The sequence below is a fragment of the Tribolium madens genome, unplaced genomic scaffold, assembly GCF_015345945.1.
Source record: "Tribolium madens isolate multiple individuals breed KSU strain unplaced genomic scaffold, Tmad_KSU_1.1 Scaffold_3;HRSCAF=73;Tcas5.2_LG2, whole genome shotgun sequence".
NCBI lineage: Eukaryota > Metazoa > Arthropoda > Insecta > Coleoptera > Tenebrionidae > Tribolium > Tribolium madens.
Genome location: NW_025401006.1, coordinates 3,820,418 through 3,842,028, shown reverse-complemented (window position 1 = coordinate 3,842,028; position 21,611 = coordinate 3,820,418). Strand labels below are relative to the sequence as shown.

Here is a 21,611-nt window from a genome sequence, read left to right as displayed (position 1 = left end):
ACTTTCTTACAACGCAGCCTTATTATACTTTGGGTCTATTAGAATTTTCTAATTATTTTCCTTTTGTTATTTTCGAGACACAACAAACACAACGTAGGGCGAAAGGGGAAAATTTGGCGTCCACAATTTCGGAGGTCCAGCTGTTTGGGAAAATTAGTACCAGGCCTCTTTTTCACGAAATATTACAGTACAGTTTGTCTCCATTTATCCTTGATAAGCTGTGATAAAATTTTTATCGGTATATTTAAGAATCACCCTGTATACGCAGATGACAATTTCGCGCTCTTAAAAAAAATCTTTGGGTATTAATTTAAATGTAATAAGTAATAAGTTCAACTTTTTTCATAGTTAGAAAAAAATTGTTATTGATTAATTAATATTTTTTTATTTTCTTTTAAAATATTAATTACACATATTTTCATTGAATTCACTTAGTTTAAAATGAAAATGAAATAAATAATTAATTTGATTAATAATTTTTGATTAATAATTAATTAATTTTATGATTTTTGGTATTTTTTGTAACAGGTAATAGTAGAGCTCAAAAGAAGTCAAAATAGCAAATCTTATCTTATCCGAATGTTTATAGTTTCTGAGATATATAGACATTCACTTTGGCGTCGGAAAAATTGTCAAAAAATGCAATATTAACGAAGTTTTAACCTTTTGAGTAGGTACTTTATCCCAAAGTTTTCGTTACTAGTTGTAAGAATATTTGAACAAATGAACAACAACAACAAAAAGATGTAAAATTTTTAATCTGAGTTAAAAGTTCCCATGACAAAAAATTGTTTGAGCCTTTTTTCACAAGATATAGCTCCTCAAAGATTAGATTTAAGACTAAGTTTTTGGCCGTTCCGATATTATTTTATGTAATTTTGAATTTAGTTAGCGGAAACGGCAGATCTTGAACAGATATCTGTTGAAAACAAATCACCAATTTGGGAAAGAAAACAAGGGTATTGCACGTTAACTCAATATCTGAACGGTACCAGAGGCGAAACCATAACTAAGAGCGGGCGAAACGTAGACCTTTTTTTCTAACTTGACGCGGTCTAACCCAAAAAGACCCAAATTTCAACCTGACTCTGGCCGCGAAAGCCTACTTTCTTATTATATTTAGGTACACATACTTTAAAATCATCCTGCATGTTACATGCACGGAAAATAATATATTTTTTCATGACCGTATACGAAAGTAACTGTTTCCATAGCGAATTACCTACGAAAGTTGACGATATGGTACGAATCGATTATTCTTTTAACACACGTGTGGGTTAGTAAAATAACGTAAGAGGTTGCACAGAGGTTGTGGGGTTGGTGAAGATACTTAGGCGCGTCTGGCACGTTTGCGCGTGATTGGCTGGGTTTTTTTGATATTTATTTACTTAATTATTTGCTTAATTTATTGTGTCTGTTTTAGTTCTACATAGAAGCCATATACAGGGTTAGTCATAGGAGAGTTACTTCTGAAATAATATGGGCAGGTATACAATTCACATAAGTGTCTAACTTCCTCAATTTTTAAAATTATAAAATTGAATCCAAGAATACTTTGCATATCTTTTCATCTTCTTCTTGGATCTTCTTGGTATGGAAACGATGAACAAAAACACGATTAGCCTATTAAGTGCTATTAAGTGCTATTAAAATAAAAGTTTGGTGTGACGGGCTAATCGTGTTTTTGTTCATATCTTTTCAATTTAACATTTAAAAAGTAACAGTCAATTTTCGTTAATACAATGTATTATTACACAAATAACGAAAAAGTAGGCATGCTCTTAATCCATAGAGAATGCAAGAAAAATGCTCCTGCGGCAGCAGCTTTGTACTTGAAAAGATATCCAAATCGAATGCATCCGGTTTCTGACACATTTTGAAAACTGGAAGCCAAGTTTCGACACGATTGGTCCACAATGAAAGACCCCGTCAGAGGACTGCTACTGGCCCAGAAAATCAAATTAGAGTCCTTGAAGCAGTAGACAATTACTTTGTCATTTTGACGACTTCACTCATTGTCATCCAGCTCACATTGAATTAATTTAAATAAAATATTATATCCAGTTACATACGCTAAGGGTATTTTTGGTTGCAAACTAATTAATCTTCAAAGTAACTCTCCTGTGACTGATCCTGTATGTAATTGTCTATAGCTAATACTTACTACTAATCAGCTTTAATTTCATTAGAATTTTTATAAAGCTTTTAAAATTGTATTTTTTAATTCCATTCAATATTTGTGAGAATGTCATAATAATTAGCTTGGTAACTATCAATTATGACATAATACTCAAGTAGGTACTTACCTACTTAATTTAAAATTTACACCGCTTTATAGAATTAGAGTTATTCCCGTAAATACTAGCATTATGTCTGCTCTACCAGTAATTTTGATGGAATAGTAAATTAAATTAATTAGCACTTTACAGAGTGGCTTAAATAAGTAATAAGTCACGTGTTGAGTTATTTATAATTATCAAGCAGTATAAGAGCATCAATTGTTGTGACTCGCATCACTCAAACTTTACCAGTTTGAAAATGAAAAACCTAGTTCAAAAATCTTTTGGAGTGCATTTGCGTCTATTACAAATCCTGGGGATGTTTCCCAGTCGACAATTTGCAAAAACTTATAAAATCTACATGTACTTCATGTATTACATCATGATTACACCTATACCAATTCTGGTCACCGTCAACCTATTTTTCGAAAAACATGTAGACATTGTTAAAATTTCCGACAATGCTTTTCTGACCTGTCAAATGGCATGCTTATTGGTGAAGTTGATACCATTTCTTGGCAACATTGAATCGATTTACAACACTTTGGATATGTTAGAAAAACCACCATTTACGACGTATACAAAAAGACAAGAAAAACTTGTAGATGAGTGTATTACAACTTGTAAACGCAACTGTTGGCTATTTCTTGTTTTTTGCATCTTTAGTGTAATCTCATGGGCTTTGAAACCCATGGTGCAAGAGAAGAGAAAGTTACCGTTGGAAATCTGGGTTCCGGTGGATTTTACAGTGAATACGAAATTATACTGCTTTGCGTATCTTTACGTTGTTTTGGGTAGGTAACTGTAAAGTAAAAAAAAATATTTTGTTTAATAGTAATTATCTACAAAGGTGTAGCCGCTGGGGCTCTTAGCAATGGCGTAATTGACCCATTAATCGCAGGTTTAGCCAGTCATGCCACTACTCAACTGAAAATACTGAAAAATAATTTGCAGTTTCTTAGTGAAGATGCAGACCAAATGTTTTCTCAACAACTGACAAAAGCTCGCATTATTCAAGAAAGAATCAGAATTTGTATTATACACCATAACGCAATATTGACGTAAATATTTTATATTTGTGTTTTTACAAGTCTAAATTATAAATAATTTCAGTTTCGTAGAAAATTACGAAAATGTCTATTCTGGCGTGGTTTTCAGCCAGTTTGTAGCAAGTATTTTTGTAATTTGTCTTGCTTGCTTTTATTTGTCTATAGTAAGGATAGTTTTAATAAAATGTGTCAAAAATTAACCACTATTTTCAGGTTGAACCTTTTTCAGTAATTTTTTTTGCGATGGTAATTTTCCTTGCAACTATGCTTTCTGAAATTTTTCTGTACTCGTATTATGGAACACTATTATTTGAAGAAGTAAAAATATAAATAGGAACAGCAGTAAACAAAATGTTTTAACACTCTTTTTGTAGAATAATACATTAACAAATGCGGTTTATATGGGACAGTGGTATACATACGATATAACTTCAAGAAAAGCTTTGATAATTCTAATGGAACGTTCCAAAAAGCCTATGACTGTTAGAGCTGGTAAAGTCCTTGATTTATCTTTACAAACGTTTACCACGGTATAGTTTTTGTCCACGTTGTACTATAATTTAAGTTAATTTATTATTGCAGATTTTACGACGGGCGTATTCACTACTTGCAGTTTTGAAAAATTACTGAAAACACGATTTTGTATGTGAAAAATATTGAAAAATACATTAGGTACCTAATTTTAGAACAGATTATATAGAAGCAAAAAAAAAAATTTTACATAAATAAAGTATTACCTACTCTGTTATTATTATTAATACAAATATAGAAACAAAAAGGGAGTTTTCTAGCATAATAAAACACATGACATTTAAATTTTCCCATTGAATAAACACTGTATTTAATTCCAAGATAAATTAAAGAATCATAAACCTTGAAATGATTTTAAATAAGTAACTCAGATGCAAGACGGTGGACATTTAAAATATTGTACAAACGAAGTAATCAGTAAATCAGTAGTAGAATTTTTAGATGATAATATTATGTTGTGCAGAGATAAGTTTTGTGCTTGCAAGGCTTTGTTAGTCAAGAGAAAAAACGCATGAATTCAGTTAAAATCATAAAATTCAATTTTTGAAATAATATAACGAACCAATGGTGTTTTTCCCGTTTATTAATGGCGGGAGTAGAAAGGTTTTCTATTGGTCGAAAGTGCACGTCAGCGGTAAGCTGTCAATGTCATTAGCGTATTCGCAAGTCTGTCGAAAGATGGGTTAATTCTGCCAAGTTGTGTGCATCGTTCCACATTCGTAAAAATCGTACCAGTAATTATGTGAAATGAAAAAGTTCAGAAAGGTAAATCAATTCGTGTTGATTTACGATATTATAAAATAATAGAGTGAAACCATCGGTTTTGATAGGTTATGTAAACTTTGATAAAAATGTGTGAGTATTTGTCATTAGTGTTATCGAGTTAATTTGTTTACCGTAAGAGATTAATTATGATGAGTGATCCCTACCAGTGTATACTTTAGTAAGTTACGGTAAGGGGTGTTATATTACGCAACTTCACTGTGTATAAGAAGTTATGGCCTACAGCCCCATCGAGCAAGACTGTGATTTTAGTGACTACGATCTGTACAGCAAAACCCCACCACGCACAAAAATTTTGCGTAAAAATCGTGAACGCAGACAGAAACACAAAGATACAAGGTAAAAAACGCATATAATCTGTTACACTTTCTCATTATCAAATTCCAGCACCATGTCTTCTCCTAAAGTAATTAAGCCGAAGCCCTTAAGTCGGCGGAACACAATCAGCAGCATGTTTGAGGAGCTTGTTGCTAAGGCCGAAAATGACTCTGATCAAGGTTCCAAAAGGGCCAACAAACGCCAGTTAAAAATGCTACGTGGATCTGAACGCGACCTGAAACTGGACATTGCGAGTGCTCAAGCCGCCTCCGAGAAAAACCAAGAATTCAAACACCCCAAAACGCCTCAACCTAGCTACCAAATCGAGAGTTGTAAAAGGTTCATGAGTTTGTCATGTCGGACAGTCCCTTGCTCTAAATTATTGAAAAGTAAAAAAGACAATAAAGTGAAATGTGACGAGATAAGCAATGAGGAGTGTTCTGAAAATCGAGTCGATTTTTACAACACTTTCTCAATGTTAATTCGAATGGGCTGTGGTGATAAAACCCAGGAAATGAGTCATAGACGTGCTGTAAGTAATTTTTATTTTACAATTTTTTCAAGTGTTTGATACATATTTTTTATAGTTGAGTAGGGAGGAGCATATGTGGCAAAACGAAATAAAAGATTTAATTTGGCTTGAATTGCAAGCTTTCCACGCTGACCGAACACCAAGTGAAGAAGACAGATACTTGTGTGCTGAGAGGGAAAAAGTCGAGCCTCTCTTGAGAGATATAATGACTTATCGTTACCAAAAAAATTCCAAATGTTATTCGACTCAAAACAGCGACAGTGGAGTTGAAGACGACTGTACTGGTTGCCTTTCAATCTACTGTAGTTCGTGTCTTGAGGCACAAAATGAGGCTCTTAAAGATGTTGAGGAACTGATGCAACGATTATCAGCGGCGGAAGCTCTGTTTCCTTCAGGGCACGCTTTTGCTGAGTTATATCCATTATACAACAGTCCTGAGTTTATAACTAGGGTCAAAGCCATTAGTTTATGGTACAACATGACTAGGCAGCAGAGACTGAAGCTAATGATTCTAGTTAAATTATTAGAAAATAAAGTCAACAGAGATGATGATAAAAACGGGACGGAATCAAACAGTCCCAGTGATAGCAATAACAGTTCTTCATCTTCAGTAAACGAGTCGTTTTATGATTGCAAGTCGAGTCAAGATGCTACTGTTTTCTCTTTTGCTCCTTTTCCATTTTTGTCTGTGCATAAGTCTGAGAGCACAGTCTCGCCTTATCGAAAATACATCGAAAATATCCTCAAAACACGATCTCTTCACAAAAGTTTGAGTTTCTTAGATCACCTCCAAATGGTCGTTTTGCGCCGAGTCCAACTGACTTTGACAAAACCGGAAACAGACGATATTTACACTAAAGTAACTTGTGAAACTGAAGATGAAGAGTTGCAACGTTTTGGATGCTTGAGTCCTGAAGCAAAGGCTTTGAATTTACCATCGTATCGGGCAATTTTTCTTTTTCTCGCCGCCATTCCTCTCAAAATGATCCACGAGTTTTTGAAGATGCGTTTGGAACAAAAACCTGAAAAACCATCTCCTTTGAGTGTCCGCCAACTGATGAGAGAGCTGAAAGAGGGCCTGAAAATCGCGACTCAGCAAAAAGAGAAAATTTTGAAATACATCGATGGTGCCATTTCTGAGAGTAAAAAACCGAATGATGTGTTTGAAGAGAAGATGAAGGATTATAACGAGTGTATGTTGAGGGTTTTTAGTGACTATTTGGACTATTTAGAACAGTGGGCTTTGTTACATCATGAGACTTTTCAGAAGAACTTGTTGGAAGAAGAGTGGCATTTTTCGTGTAATGTGATTAAACATATTCCGGGTGGGTCAGAACTTTTGGGGAAAAAGTTTGTGTTTATTTTGTGTTCGATTTTAAAATCGGTCTCTGAAAGACTACATGATCGAATCGAGGATGTGCTTTGCAACATGCCCAAAGACGATAAAAATATGATTAAGTAAGTGACGTGAATGTTAAAATTGTAACCAAAAAAAAATAATTTTATTCAGTGGGAAATTATAATAGTTTCCGCCAATTCTATTGTGTGATATTTATGTTAACATTGTATCACACAACAAATACGAAAATAGCTATTTTCGAAGTTGAAATCTTCATCAATTCGTAGGCGAAAAATGATAACTTGATAAAGCTAAAGCTCTGTTATAAATATTTCTGGCTTGAACAGAATGAAATAAAAAAATGTGCAGTTGAAGGTCTCCGTTTATCATTATTTCAGTTGTATATCAGTCAAATGCAACAGTCATGTGTTTGGGAACTTAAATATGAAATGAGTCCTTTATTATCACAAAAAGATAAACATTATGCCGGGCGTTTTTTTTTACAGAAATAACCTTGTAAAAATATACTTTAATAATTCAAAATTCTGTAATAAATGCGTAATAGTTGTTTGAGAGGGTTTATTAATCGAATTTTAATCGCCCATTAACAAACGAATTTTGGCAAGAAATATAAGAAACTGAAATTATTATGATGTCAAAATTCAATTTAGGGTTTTAATTTTAATTTTTGACGCAAAAAAATCAATTGTTTTAATTCGTTGATGTTGTTTTAGACAAACTGTATTCGTCGTTTGTCGCGAAATGCAGTCTATTTTTAACGAAGAGCGCGAAATGAGCATCAAAACCATCGCCTTTTGCAAGACAGTCTTTCGCCATGACCTTCCGGCTGATTGCAGATCAGAATTGGCAGTACGTTTTCTTATTCTCTCTCATAATTAAACCAATAATCAATATTTTTAGGGCGCTATAATTTCGCTAAAATGTTCAATCCCCGACGCCATAGGCCGCGTCCAAACCGAATTCGACCAAATCAAACTAGACTCATTTGAAGAAATCGAGCGAACGGCTCTGGTCTCTCGCACAAGGGAAATCTTAATGCAAGGGTATCGTTTTGGCTTCGACGTATTATACCAAAAATCATCAACTGCATTCCCAATTAACCCTCAATTTTGTAGTTTTATAAAGAAATGTCCGATAGCATCCCCAGCGAAAAGCGCGAGAAACTTGCGAGAAGTATGGTACAATTTGCGAATTTGTGGATGAAATTCGTTACTGAGCGATGCGAGAGAGGGCGAGGTATGAGACCACGATGGGCTTATCAAGGGTTGGAGTTTCTGTTAACTGTGTGTGAACCTCGAAACACCAAACATTTGACGGAAGAAGAGTTTGAAGATCTGAAGAAGAATATGGATGTTTGTATAAGTCATGTGATAGGGACTACGGCTCCATCGACGCCGGAATCTGGGTTTTATTCAGCGTCGCCGAGGACTTCGATTGAACATATAAGGGCCAGATCGAGGGGGTCTTCTCCAAGTCCGAGGCCCTCGTATAAGAGCCAAAGATCGAATAGTCGCAAAACTAGCATGGAACAAGGATCGCCAGTTATAGATCATTTGGATGCTGTTAGTTTTAATACGCACAGGTAATTTTTGAAAAAGTAGACTAGTTAATTGTGTGTAGCTTTTTATTTTCGCCGTTTTAATTCGTTTATTGTTTATTAAATAAGCTGTAGAAAGGACGAAGCAAACGAGCGATTAACTTGGAAGCAACTCCGATTAGAGTCAATCGAAACTCTCGAAAATTACCTTGACGCTAAATTAAGAAAGCAGCAATTAATCGGCAAAGTGGTGACCTGTAGTAGCGGTATCGAAAAAGTCCACATCCGTCGAAGATTGCGCGAAGTGACCTTCACCTGGCAGAGAGGCATCAAAATCGGGCAAGGCCGTTTCGGCAAGGTTTACACCGCTGTTAATAATAAAACCGGCGAAATGATGGCAGTCAAAGAACTACCTCTTCAACATAACGATACTCACACCATCAAGCGAGTGGGCGAAGAAATGAAAATTTTAGAAGGCATTGTTCATCGTAATTTAGTCAGATATTACGGAGTTGAGATTCATAAGGTAAGTGCATCTTGATGTTTGTGCGGATTTCACGAGCAAATAAACAGGACGAAATGCTGATATTCATGGAATTCTGCGCCGAAGGAACTCTGGAAACTTTAGTGGCAGCTAGCGAGAACGGACTACCCGAACTTCTAGTTCGACGGTACACTTTTCAACTAGTTTCTGGAGTGGCCGTTTTGCACGACCACGGAATCGTACATAGAGACATAAAAACGGCGAATATTTTCTTGACTGAAAATGGCAACTGCTTGAAAATTGGAGACTTCGGATGTGCAGCTAAAATCAAGTCGCATAGTACGATGCCGGGGGAATTACAGGGGTTCGTGGGGACGCAAGGTGAGTTTTGATTGGTCATTGATTTTTTCGGAGAAAAAAGAAGAATTTTAGCGTACATGGCACCTGAAGTGTTTACACGCAACATGAGCGAAGGTCACGGCCGAGCCGCGGATATATGGTCGGTGGGTTGTGTGGTGGTGGAAATGGCGTCTGGGAAGGTACATAGTCTCATTTATCAACTTGAAAAGCCATTAAGATAATTATTTTGCAGCGGCCTTGGGCACAGTTTGATTCTAATTACCAGATTATGTTCAAAGTGGGAATGGGACAAAGTCCTGATCCTCCCGATCATATGACTGACGAAGGGTTAGATTTTTTGGAATTGTGTTTCCAACATAATCCCAAAGACAGGGCTTCGGCCCAAGAGTTACTAGATCACACGTTTGTTAAACTTGGTGATGACCTTATCTAAGTATTATGTACCTAATATACCTAAAATATTATTTTAAGTTTTTATGTAATAATTAATCTCATTATTTTTTATACATATCATTCGATTATTTTAAGGCTGATTGTGTTTCTTAAATGTGTAATTACCGTTTGTGTTTTTATCTAGACAGTTGTCTAATTTTAAAGTCGTTGATTGATAGAATGTGATATTTAAGCACCATTTTAGGTGGTGGACTTTAGGTATGGATCATTGTTGCAACTATCCAAATATTATTTTGAATAAACAATAAGTTTATTAAAAGTTGTTTTGTTTCATTTATATAGCCCATTTTCTTTTCTTTCTTGTTTTTTTTTCTACTTTAATTGGTGTAGTTAGTAGTATTTGTGGCGACATATTTCCTTCAAAATTCTTCCATTTTAACGTTTAATCTGTTACTATAAAAGCTATGACCTTTTTCAATCGAAAGGGGTAATAATACTTCGAAAAAAATATTTGCATTGAGCTAAAATAAATTACTTTTTCAATTTCTTATCCCTCGCCATTAAACAAATAATTTTTTCACGACACCAAAAGTGGTATAAATTAATATCCGGTAAATACCTGGCGTCAACAAACCGAGAAAATCCCTTTATATTGCCTCCACCGACGCTCCTCGTCTCTCCCATAGATGCCGTTATCGAGCCGGCGTCCCGACGCAGTTTTCGAGTGTGCGTCCAAGATAGACCGATGGGGGCAAAAGTGTGGTATCTATTTTGAGAAGTCGCAACCACCCCATGACGTCGCGTTGTCGGATCGACCAATCCTCGTCTCTCACGCCATATTGACCAGTGTTGTTCCATGTTGTTGAAATTAGCGTTATCGTATCTGGGACGTCGCGTTTTTGCGTGAAATCGGGATTTTGATCAGGGACGTAAAAAAACCCGCGATTTGGGTTGTGTGTTAGTGGTGCGATCGGAGAGATCTAAACAGGGATCACAATGCCCGTTCGTAAGCAAGGTGGTAAGATTTTGTAATTTTTACGCGCCGATAAATCGATTGACAATCAGCTGATTGCGGGAGAAGGCAGTGCCGTTCGTCCGAAGGAATTGTCAATACCTCGTGAAAATGCACGTGGCGGGTCGAGATGGAGGGGGCAGGATGCGGTCGAGCTTTAGAAGAGAGGGTTTTTGGGATAGGGCGCTAGTTATGTAACAACAAGGGGAGAAGATGGGTTTTAAAAATACGTATTAGCAGGTTAAGGCAGCGCGGGGAAATTCCCTTGGTGTTGTACAGATTGCGGGACTTTTTTTCGACTTATTTACATTTCCTAAAAGATCCCCACTAGTCCGGTCAAATTAGTCATAAAAATAGTGGTCAAATAACGAAAATTCCGACAGAGCTAAATTTTGGTGGAGACCTTGGGTATACCATTAGAAATAAAGTGTCAAAAGTCCCCATCGATCCCATGTGTGCTAAAAAAGTTATTCGGGGTCAAAGGTCAATATTTGACGTTTTTTAGATTTTCTTCGAAAACGGCAAGTTTTATCAAAAAAGTAGCTCAGACGAAAATTATAGATCTTAAAATTATCTACAAAATGGTCTTTATACTTTTTTTCCAAGAATCACCATTCCTGAGATATCGCGATTTTAAAAGTTGAAGGAGTAACGTTCTACATCATATGCACATACAGAGTGCGCCAGAACTCGCGCCACAAAGACAAATGCCATGTAGGGTAAGGTACCAGGAACATAAAAAAAAATTAAAAAAATTCTATCTATAAAAATTTCGAAGTTATGAGAGTTTAAATTTTGCACTTTGACTCTTATTTATTTCTGTAGGATAAATAATTTTCCACGTTTTTTTGCTACAGGTTATTAGAAAAGGAAACAAAGAAGCTGTATCCTAAGTTGTAACTCTGTTTAATATTATTTGTAGCTTTTATTGACAAAATTTTTGTACCTTTATCAAATAATTATAAAAAAACATATACAAGGTCATCAGTATTATTAAATAGACATAAAAAAATGACAAATGTCAAAAAATAAATGTCAAAATTTTTTGATAGATAGAATTTTTTAAACATTTTTTCAGTACTCTGGGGACTACCCAAGTACTCCCTTTCAAGGAAATGCGCGATTTTTTGAACAACCCTGTATGTATTACCAAATAAATTCTTTTTAATTCTAATGGAATCGAGATATTTATAAGTTTAATGAAGTAGAAGAAAAATTTCAAGTAAAATAAGATACCAGGAACATAAAAAAAAATGTTTAAAAAATTTTATCTGTCAAAAAAATTTGACATTTGTTTTTTGACATTTGACTATTTTTTATGTCTATTTAATAATACTGATGATTTTGTATATGTTTTTTTACAATTATCTAGTAAAGGTACAAAAGTTTTGCCAATAAAAGCCACAAATAACATTGAACAGAGTTACAATTTAGGACACAGCTTTTTTGTTTCTTCTTCTAATGGCCTGTAGCAAAAAAACTTGGAAAATTATTTTCCCTACAGAAATAAATAGAGTCAAAGTGCAAAATTTAAACTCTCATAACTTTGAAACTTTTATAGATAGATTTTTTTTTTATTTTTTCTATGTTTGTGGTACTTTACCCTACATGGCATTTGTCTTTGAAGCGGGAGTTCTGACGCACTCTGTATGTGCATACCATGTAGAACGTGACTCCTTCAACTTTTAGAATCGCGATATCTCAGGAATGGTGATTGTTAGAAAAAAAGTATAAGGACCATTTTGTAGATAATTTCAAGATCTATATTTTTTGTCTAGGCTACTTTTTTGATAAAACTTACCGTTTTCGAAAAAAATCTAAAAACGTCAAATTTTGACCTTTGACCCCGAATAACTTTTTTAGCACACATGGGATCGATGGGGACTTTTGACACTTTATTCCTAATGGTGTACTCAATATCTCCACCAAAATTTAGCTCTGTCGGAATTTTAGTTATTTAAAATGTTTATTTTGACCGGACTACACATCGGTGATATTTTTATTTTTAGTTGCTCCGTACTCTAACGTAAAACATTGTTACTCTTGAATTTTTGTTATACCTAATGCTACGAGCAAACGTCTCTTTTTTTTTTTTTCTTTTTTCAAACTTATAACAGCAGCTGACTGTCAGTAGATGTGGTAGAACGTTTATAATATCTTAATAAATGACAGATTTAATCAACTTATTTAGTTTCTAATCTCTTATTAGTTATTACTTACTACTCAGGACAATAGAAAAAATTCCACGCCTCAAAAACCGATTTCTCCAAAATTCTGGAACGTTTTGACATTTTAATGTGATTTTTGAAAAAATAATGTTATATAAAATAAAACTTTTTATCCAGAAATTCTGTCTTGATCTAGCCTTTTGTTTCTCGGTAAAAGAAACTTGTTCTAATAAGTAGTTTTTTTGTTTTTGAAAAAAATATGGCTGTCGCAAGTTATCTGAAGTTTGGAGTAACTTGAAAATACATTCATTTTACATTTATTTTATTCAACACGATAAAAAAAAATTGGTGTAGTAAATACATAATATACAGTATGTCCTCGGATTGAGTTTACAAGAGGAAAAATTTATTTTATTTTTGATTTTACACCACTATTGCAAAGGAAAAACATTTTTTGCTTCACCTGAAACAAGCAAATCTGTACTTATAACTTCATTACTCTGATTCAGTGAAAAGAATAGTTATTTATTCGACGAGTTTGAGTGTAAATTGGACAGATTATTTCACCGAGTGGGTTATTAAACCATGTAACGAGTGGTTTATCATCCACGAGGTGGAATAAAGCGTCCGATTTACATTCAAACGAGTTAAATACAACATTTTATTTTTCGAATTAGACTCAATAAGGCTTAAACTTGCTTTAAATCTGTTAAAAATAATCTGACGTTTCGTATTGAGAAATGCCAAACAGTTGTCAAAACTTCCATACACGGGAGAAAAACCGTAAATTTTGACAGTGTCGAAGAATAAAAGTTAATTTTTCTCTTGATTTTCGACTTAGAATAATTTTTCTCTGTTTTTTTAAGTCCTATCACATTGGCGGTTGTATTTATTTGACAACTATATGTCACTTTGACAATTAATTTATTAATTAAATAATGATAGTTCTTGTTAAAAATGACTGATTTTTATCTTAAAGCTGTTTCTTTGAGTTCCTATTTATTAAAATTATGTTTTTCACGAACATTTTTGTTATTTAACTTGCGTAACCTCATTTGACAAAGTGACATCATTGTCAAAATAATAAAACCGCAATGTGATAGGACTCAAAAACAGAAAAAACCAAGAGAAAAATGAACTTTTCTTTCTACAGAGTTAGAATAATGAAGTTTTAATTACAGATTTCCTCGTTTCAGATAAAGCAAAGAATTTTTTCCCTTTGCAGTTTTGGGGTAAAATCAAAGATAATTTTTTTTTCCTCTTGTAAACTCAATCCGGGGACATACTGTATAAAATAAGACAGCAGTTTGTAGCAAAAAGTATGTTTTTTTATTAATGTGTACTAACAATTCAACATAGGTAATGTTGAATGTAGGAAAAAACAATAAATTCTTCAAAAATATATCACGGTTTCAAAAAAATGTAGGTAAAACAAATATAAATTCTCAAAAAAGTATTTTGACTCTTTATTTTTTTAAAGAAATTCGTAGGTACGACTGACTAACATCGAATGTATGTTTTCTTCTGCTAATAGTTTTAGTTTTTTAGTAGTTTTACTTTTTTATCTTGAAGGTGATGTAAACAGATCATCTACATTGGGAAAAAAATATTTGCGAGAGCTTTAAGCCTCCGATATTTTTTTCTAAAAAGTGTCTATAATAAAGACAAATTAGCAGTTGCTAAAACCTTAAAAAAAATTTAAAATTATTGGCTTGTACAACATATACCAACACTTTTTTCAGTGTTTCTTCTGAATAATTTGCATATGGTTTGTATTCAAGTTTGCGTTTGTACTTTGAGTCATTGTTGCATGTTACTCCTCAACTGTATACCTGAATAACAAAAAAAAAAAAACAAATTAAATAATTGTTTATTGTATGTTGTGATCATAACAAAAGCATTAAAAAAGTTAGTTTATGAAAATATACTAGCATCAAAAGTGTGGAGGTTACAGTTTCATTTCGGCATACAAAGTTTTTACTTTAAAAATTGTTTTAGTTAAAATTCTTTAAATATACAACAAAATGCAGTATTTATCGAAAATTACTTAATCACGTTACCAATAATAACACTCTGCCGCTAGGCATATTATGGTTGCAGACCAATAACTTAACAACTAAAATTTTAGGGCCCTTTTTTCAAACCCGTGCATTTTATTGCAAGTAACCCTAGGTTTGCAAGTAACTATCATTGTGTGACTGCACTATGTTTGTGACTCGAGCCACGCAGTGGCGAGTGTTACAAATGCACGAGTATCACAACGAGAGGTTATAATACGCGTTTTTTATACTATTTTTTCTATTGAGCGTTTTTAAATTTATTATTATACAGGGTGCGCCAGAACTCGCGCCCCAGAGAAAAATGTCAAGTGTCGGCGACAATGGGTCGCCACAAAGTGCAGCCGAAGAAGTAACTTTTTTTTGCATAAGAAAGTTATTAGACCCTTAATTACGCCAATCCCAGAAGAGCACCTCAGGGTGGGATTGAAAAATTATATCTGTTGCTGGGTTACAAAAATAGTACCAATTTGCCTAGAATCTTCAATAATTAGTTGGTCTACTGTAATTTTCAGATGTGCTGACATAACACGCTATTTTCGAATATTTTTCTCCCCAAAGAGGTTGTACACGAGTGTAATGGTTTGAATTTGTGTTAGATGTCAATTGTGTGGTTTAAGTTAATAAGTTTCAACCATGTAATTAGCCGCTGATTATTTGGAGATAATTTTTGGAAAGTATTGGCGTAACGCCAGGGAGGCAGCTAGGATATTTTCCGAAGGTTTTCCTGACAGAAATCGCCCATGCTATAAGGTCACATTGAGGGCCATTGCCAGGGTGCAAGAGCGGTCAAGTCCTACCAGACCAAAAAGAAATTAGAGATGTTCCCAGAACGGCGCGCATAGATAAAAATGAAGAAGCTTTTCTTGATTTTTTAAGATGGCACTAAGTAGATGCATCAGAGAAGTTGTAGTCATTATAACTGACATAAAGTTTGTTTTTTTTTAAATGGAAATTACCAAGTCAAAATTTTGTTGAAAAAATTGGTAGCAGTTTGTCTCCATAGCCACAAATTTTGTTTGCTCTTTGTTTTTGTCCCTAGAAATGTTGTTAAAAAATTATGGTTATGTTTTTAAATTGAGATGTTGTCAAAATTGTGACTTTTATGAATCTTGTGTGCCGGTTTGCTCTTTGAAAGCACTATAATTGAACACCTGAGGATAGACATCATTACCTAAGGTCTAAAGACAGAATTCAGTGCTAATAACTTTGATAGAAACACACCGCAAATAAGTACAATTTTGTGGACAAAAATGAGGATCTTGCAACTGAAAAGGATTATTTAGCAAAAAGATGCAAGTAGGTACTATGATTGGCAATAAATTTTGTGTAATTTATTGAAATGAGCTCAATGTTGATGCATTTTTTAAATGCTTCTTCACTTTAGTTTCAAAATTGTTACTTTTTCAACTCGTTTCTCAAAAACGATGCACAATACACTAATTTAATTGCGTTCTTTCCGAGGTTCTTTCTCATTCATGTTTATTTTGTATTCTTATCAATTTTTACTAAAAATTGAGAATGTTTAGCAAACCTGCGTTACAAATTGCMTCTACATTTTAACGGGTCCTTGTTCTAACTTCCTGCTTGCGAACTATTCYTTTCCAAATCTCTAAAAACTGTTAGCGGTACCGAATTTGTTCCTTTTTTGGTGTTTCGTCTCTAAATTTTCTTAGACGATTTTTTATGTTGACGTTTAATGACATTGTTTTCAAATTAATTCAAAAAATCAGAACTACTAACTTCTTTCATTAAAATTACCAGGAATGAATTTACTAGTGGTGCCAACGTTGACTGTTTGGCATTTCCATTTAAAAAAAAAACAGACTTTACTCGTATTAGAGGAAATTTCAAATGCTTTGTTTCCGAGGGCAGTTCAGCAATGATTTCCAGTAAATTTGTGGACTGACTGAGAATATTCCAAATGCTTTTTTTCCGGGAGCATTTCAGCAATGATTTTCAGTAAATTTGTGGACTGTTGAGGAATATCAACTAATTTCAATATCAATATTGCAATACTCTTGTGAATTGTTTAATGATAAAGGAAGCAAGGCGTCTTATTAGTGCAATGTGTGTTTTTAGGTTACAATTACACTACCGAACAAAAATACCTTGGCAAATCTACAATTATGACAGTAAAAATTATCCTAACCTGTTTTGTTCAAGTACAAATTTTTATAAAAAGTACATTTTTCTGTTAGTTTTGCAGTAAAGTAAAGAAACTGGCGTACGTTTTTGTCTTTTTGGTTAATCTAACTCGCTTCTACCATTAGTTTTCGGCTTGTTGTCTGTGTTGTTCATATCGAAGAAAAAGTTAAGTAGGAAGAATGCTTCTGAAGAAAACATGTAAAAGTATTAAAATAGTTGTTGGTTCATCGCAATGGAAATCGAGTTTTCAAAAATTTTCAACGATTTCGTCTCATTATACTTGTGCACAGCATCTTCAGCGAGAAAAATATTCGAAAATAGCGTGTTATGTCAAAAACATGACAGACAATTACAGTAATCCAGCTATTTTTTGAAATTTTTAGGCAAATTGGTATTATTTTTGTAACCTAGCAACGGATATAATTTTGCAATCACACCCTGAGGTGCCCTTCTGGGATTGGTGGAATTAAGAGTCTCTCAACTTTCTTATGCAAGCAAAAGTTACTTCTTCAGCTGCACTTTTTGGCGACCCATTGCCGCCGGCATTTGACATTTTTCTCTGGGGCGCGAGTTCTGGCGCACCCTGTATTTGACAGTTGACGTATGCGGTAGGTACTCAAATTGCTCAAAAATAGCTTAAATTGCATTAGTTTCTGTATAATACGTTGAACGGCAACAATTTCTTACTTATAAACGACAGTCTATGGCTAGTGATGTCTAAAATATTACATAAAATGTCTCCAAAAAGCAATGTCACAAAATTGCATTTTATGCAACTGTTTTCCAGTTACACAAAATGTTCATTGTGACACCGAAATAGAAAAACAAACTCGACGTATAGATAATTGTAATTGTTAAAATTTCGTTAACTAACTGAATTTTATCGGTTAGTTTATTTTATAATTAAAGGTTTTAGTTTTTGAAATACCTATTTGTACCAATGGAATTTACTTAACAAATTAATTTTATGTCAAATATATGAGAACGATGCGCAAAATTGGAAAATTTAATCCTTATATTAAGGCCGATTCTAAAATCAATACTAGCATAAGGTTGACCAGTGGCGAAAAAGCTTAGTTTAAATTTTAAATTAATTAGGCAGGTGGCAAACAGTTTCGTTTATGAGATAAAATTTGTAGGAAATTATTGCAGACTTTGTTATGCAAAATTCTTGGCATAAGAGTAATCTAAATTAGATATTTCGGTGTCGGCAATAACATATACGAGTATTTTTATAGCATCCGATCTTAGTATTTTATTACCCTTTTCTCAGATAGCTTACAAGTTATGTATATGCGCTATATGTCTCTCTAGACTTGAAACAAATTTTATTGGAAATATTGGATTTGTATAAAAAATATCTAATGTGATTAGAGAGAGCTACACTTCTAATGATAACGCAACGAAAAAACTTTTAAATAAAAGAGAAAAACGCACGAAATGACCATTAGTTCGAATTAAATGTTCCGTAATAAATTCGAAAGGTTTCTGCAGGTTAATCGCCTGACTATTCGTTAAAAAGCTCTGCTAAAGAGCAGAATTAGAAAATGCTACAAATATAAATTATACTTTTGGTTAAATATGTCGTTAAGAAAGTCGAGCACGAACTAGTAGAGAATAATGAGAGTTTTTGCATCTATTATCTGTCTATAAAAATGTTGGCAAAGACTTGTAGGGCTCCTTTATCGCTTATGTTAGGTTCCTAGTTTAAGCAAAAATGCTGTAATGAAAAATCTGATCAGGAAAATGACGACGGGTACAGCCATCAAATGATTGCGAAATACACTTGACCAAATTGATTCTTGAGATGATTTTTTTCTATTTATTAAATTATCACGAATTTGGTTTTGATGGGTGACATCTACTGCACTATTTATTTTTCCCTACTTACAATGATTGCATTTTATAAATAGATCGACGCAACATTGCTGACCTACTATACCAGCATTGGCGTCTCGCCAATTTCTGCGCCTTGACAGTACCTTCACAATCAATATGAACACAAATAACAGTAATTAATATTTATGAATTTTTGAAGATATGATGGTTCTTTTATTTACACATGCACCTAAGATCAAAACATGGGTCATTGACTGTTTGCAAACATGCGAACTCGAAAGTTAAACGATACTTTAATGTGTTTACTATAAGTTAACTATAAATTTTTATTAGGATATTATAAGTTTTGGCACTGAACTTAAGCTTGTGATAAGCGCAAGTTTATGTTTATTGAGGCGTTTATTTTTATAAACTAATTGCCGGTCAAGTTGGCACTGTGACTGAGCACATGTTCACTGTCGGCATTTTGCCGATCAAAGCAATCGGTGTGTTCACCCCTAACGGACCCCCTGATTGCATAACAACTCCTTTAGAAAAAATCACACTTTTTGCTAAAGTTGCTACGTAAATAACTTTCAATAATTCGGGCGTTTTCACCCCTACGCTTTTTTAACTTTTCAATAGTTCCAATATATCTTTCTTTCTTCATGAAAGTTTTAAATCTATCGATCGTGTTGAAAAGAGATTGTGTATTACACTTCGTTCACATCTTCGCAGGATTGGATCTCAATATGCAATGAAAGCAATAGATCAAATATTGACCGAGAAAAAGCTTCAAGCTGACTTTCTAATAATCTCGGCAAACATATCTGTGAAAAGGTCTTTTCAAAGCTATTTATATGTTCTCACTGAAACGGTCAAATTAGCGCAATTTGACATCTCACGACGGCGCTTGCATAATACATGTTCGACGCCCGATGGAAGATTAAAACTTCAATCTTCAAAAAATCAACTCTCGCAAAAAACTTTTATTGTTTCAAACTTAATAAAGTTTGTGAAATAAAAATACCCTTAATATTTTCAAATTTGTTATGTATAGCAGCGAAGACTTTGTAGATCAATAATCCAACAAGTTACGTCAAAAACAGACTCATCTCAAGCTCAAACTTGATGCACAATAGACTCACATAAAAACTTGACACATCAAAACATTCGAGTGTGCATTGATATTCAAATGCTGTTGGTACTTAAAATATTATCAGTTTTGACGTACCTATCCTGTATCATCAGAATGTGGTGCATTGTTGTAGGCAGGTTTGTTGTATTGTTTACTGCAGTTGTATGAACACGTATTTCTGATAAACACCTGAATGGAACTTTGCTGTCTGGATGAATGCAAACTCCCACATATTCAAACACGTCATAAATTTTGCCGCCTGAATAAAACACCATTACCTTCAAAACGTAAACGAGCCTTTCGCAGATTCACAATGCGAATGTTTAATTAAACTCCAGACAGGTGGTTAAAATAGGTAAAATAAGAATGTGACATGGATATGGAGAATTCATCACGCTCTGCGTAATAAAACAATTACCGAGCACATTACATGTTTATTTATTGTATTTTAAGCTCGAAATTAATTTCAGCTTTCAGCTATCAGAATTTTTCGAAATTGTAGCTTATACAGGGTACGCCAGAACTCGCGCCCCAGATGAAATTTTCAAGTAAGGTAAGATACCAGGAACATGAAAAAATGTTTAAAAAATTCTATCTGTCAAAAAATTTTGACATTTATTTTTTGACATTTGACATTTTATTATATCTATTTAATGATACTGATGATCTTATTGTATATGTTTTTTACAGTTATTTAGTAAAGGGACAACAATTTTGCCAATAAAAGCCCCAAATAACATGGAACAGAGTTACAATTTTGGATACAGCTTCCTTGTTTTCTCTTTTAATAGCCTATAGCAAAAAAACTTGGAAAATTATTTTTCCAACAGAAATAAATAGAGTCAAAGTGCCAACTTTAAACCCTTATAACTTCGAAATTTTTATAGATAAAATTTTTTTAACATTTTTTCCATGTTCTTGGTATCGTACCTTATATGGAATTTTTCTCTGGGGCGCGAGTTCTGGCGCACCCTGTATGTATAGCTTTTACCATTATTGCAACGATTATCGTGTGCAGCTGCTTTCATGTTGGTTGTGTTACTTGATTTTTATATTGTAGTGATTGCAAATCAATTATTGCATTAATCACCTGAATCACGGCAATTACCTACTTATGCTGCTCAAATAAGTAGATACTTTTTTCCTATTTTGCGTTCATACTAAGGTCAGTGCTAGACAATGGCTGTTCCAGTCAATCCCCTTCCAAGCTTGCCACCGGAAGTTTCAATTTTTATTTTTTATATTTTAATGTAAAGGGTAATGACCAAAAGTTTTTTAAGATAAACATTAGATTTTTTTAAATTTCTGACTATGGTATGTATCTAAGAAATTGTAATTTCTAATTTGTATAGCTATAATCAGTTAGGTCTTGCTCAATGAAAATGTTTTCAAGATAGCGGCACTTTCGGTTATACCGGATGTGGTTATTAACTTTGTTATTGTAAATAGAAAGTTATATTTTTTATTGCGTTTTTGGATTATTCAAGTGATTTTGAGAAAACTTTTCTATAGGTACCTAAGCTTAATCGTTTTCGAAATATTTGAGATTTTTTAGATTTGAACGACATTGTTTTGCTTAAAAAAGATGCAAAGTAGAAAAATACTGTACGATATTTGTAAGGCATTTTGTTGCACTGATTTTTT

General features: G+C 33.6%; 3 protein-coding genes across 4 annotated transcripts in view; all 3 read left to right on the top strand.

Moving 5' to 3' along the window:
• The first annotated feature begins 2,538 nt into the window (after nucleotides 1-2,538).
• On the top strand, nucleotides 2,539-4,031 carry LOC123007945 (odorant receptor Or1-like). The gene is made up of 6 exons (XM_044403482.1): nucleotides 2,539-3,073; nucleotides 3,130-3,340; nucleotides 3,393-3,492; nucleotides 3,542-3,646; nucleotides 3,703-3,858; nucleotides 3,911-4,031. The coding sequence occupies exons 1-6, from the start codon at nucleotides 2,539-2,541 to the stop codon at nucleotides 3,956-3,958; spliced, it is 1,155 nt and encodes a 384-aa protein (XP_044259417.1). The 3' UTR covers nucleotides 3,959-4,031.
• Nucleotides 4,032-4,535: 504 nt separating this feature from the next.
• LOC123008326 (mitogen-activated protein kinase kinase kinase 4) lies at nucleotides 4,536-9,939 on the top strand. The gene is made up of 11 exons (XM_044404129.1): nucleotides 4,536-4,714; nucleotides 4,792-4,981; nucleotides 5,030-5,492; nucleotides 5,548-6,950; nucleotides 7,566-7,701; nucleotides 7,753-7,914; nucleotides 7,968-8,434; nucleotides 8,519-8,915; nucleotides 8,963-9,254; nucleotides 9,306-9,412; nucleotides 9,466-9,939. The coding sequence occupies exons 2-11, from the start codon at nucleotides 4,857-4,859 to the stop codon at nucleotides 9,664-9,666; spliced, it is 3,753 nt and encodes a 1,250-aa protein (XP_044260064.1). The 5' UTR covers nucleotides 4,536-4,714; nucleotides 4,792-4,856; the 3' UTR covers nucleotides 9,667-9,939.
• A 491-nt stretch (nucleotides 9,940-10,430) lies between these two features.
• LOC123007161 (disks large 1 tumor suppressor protein) overlaps nucleotides 10,431-21,611 on the top strand; it is a 189,827-nt gene continuing 178,646 nt past the window's right edge. Inside the window, exon 1 of one of the 2 annotated variants that reach the window (XM_044402267.1) lies at nucleotides 10,431-10,644. In XM_044402267.1, the coding sequence (XP_044258202.1) occupies nucleotides 10,623-10,644 (22 nt within the window). In that variant the 5' untranslated portion in view covers nucleotides 10,431-10,622. The remainder of the gene's footprint in view (nucleotides 10,645-21,611) is intronic. The other variant, XM_044402269.1, reaches the window with a different exon arrangement.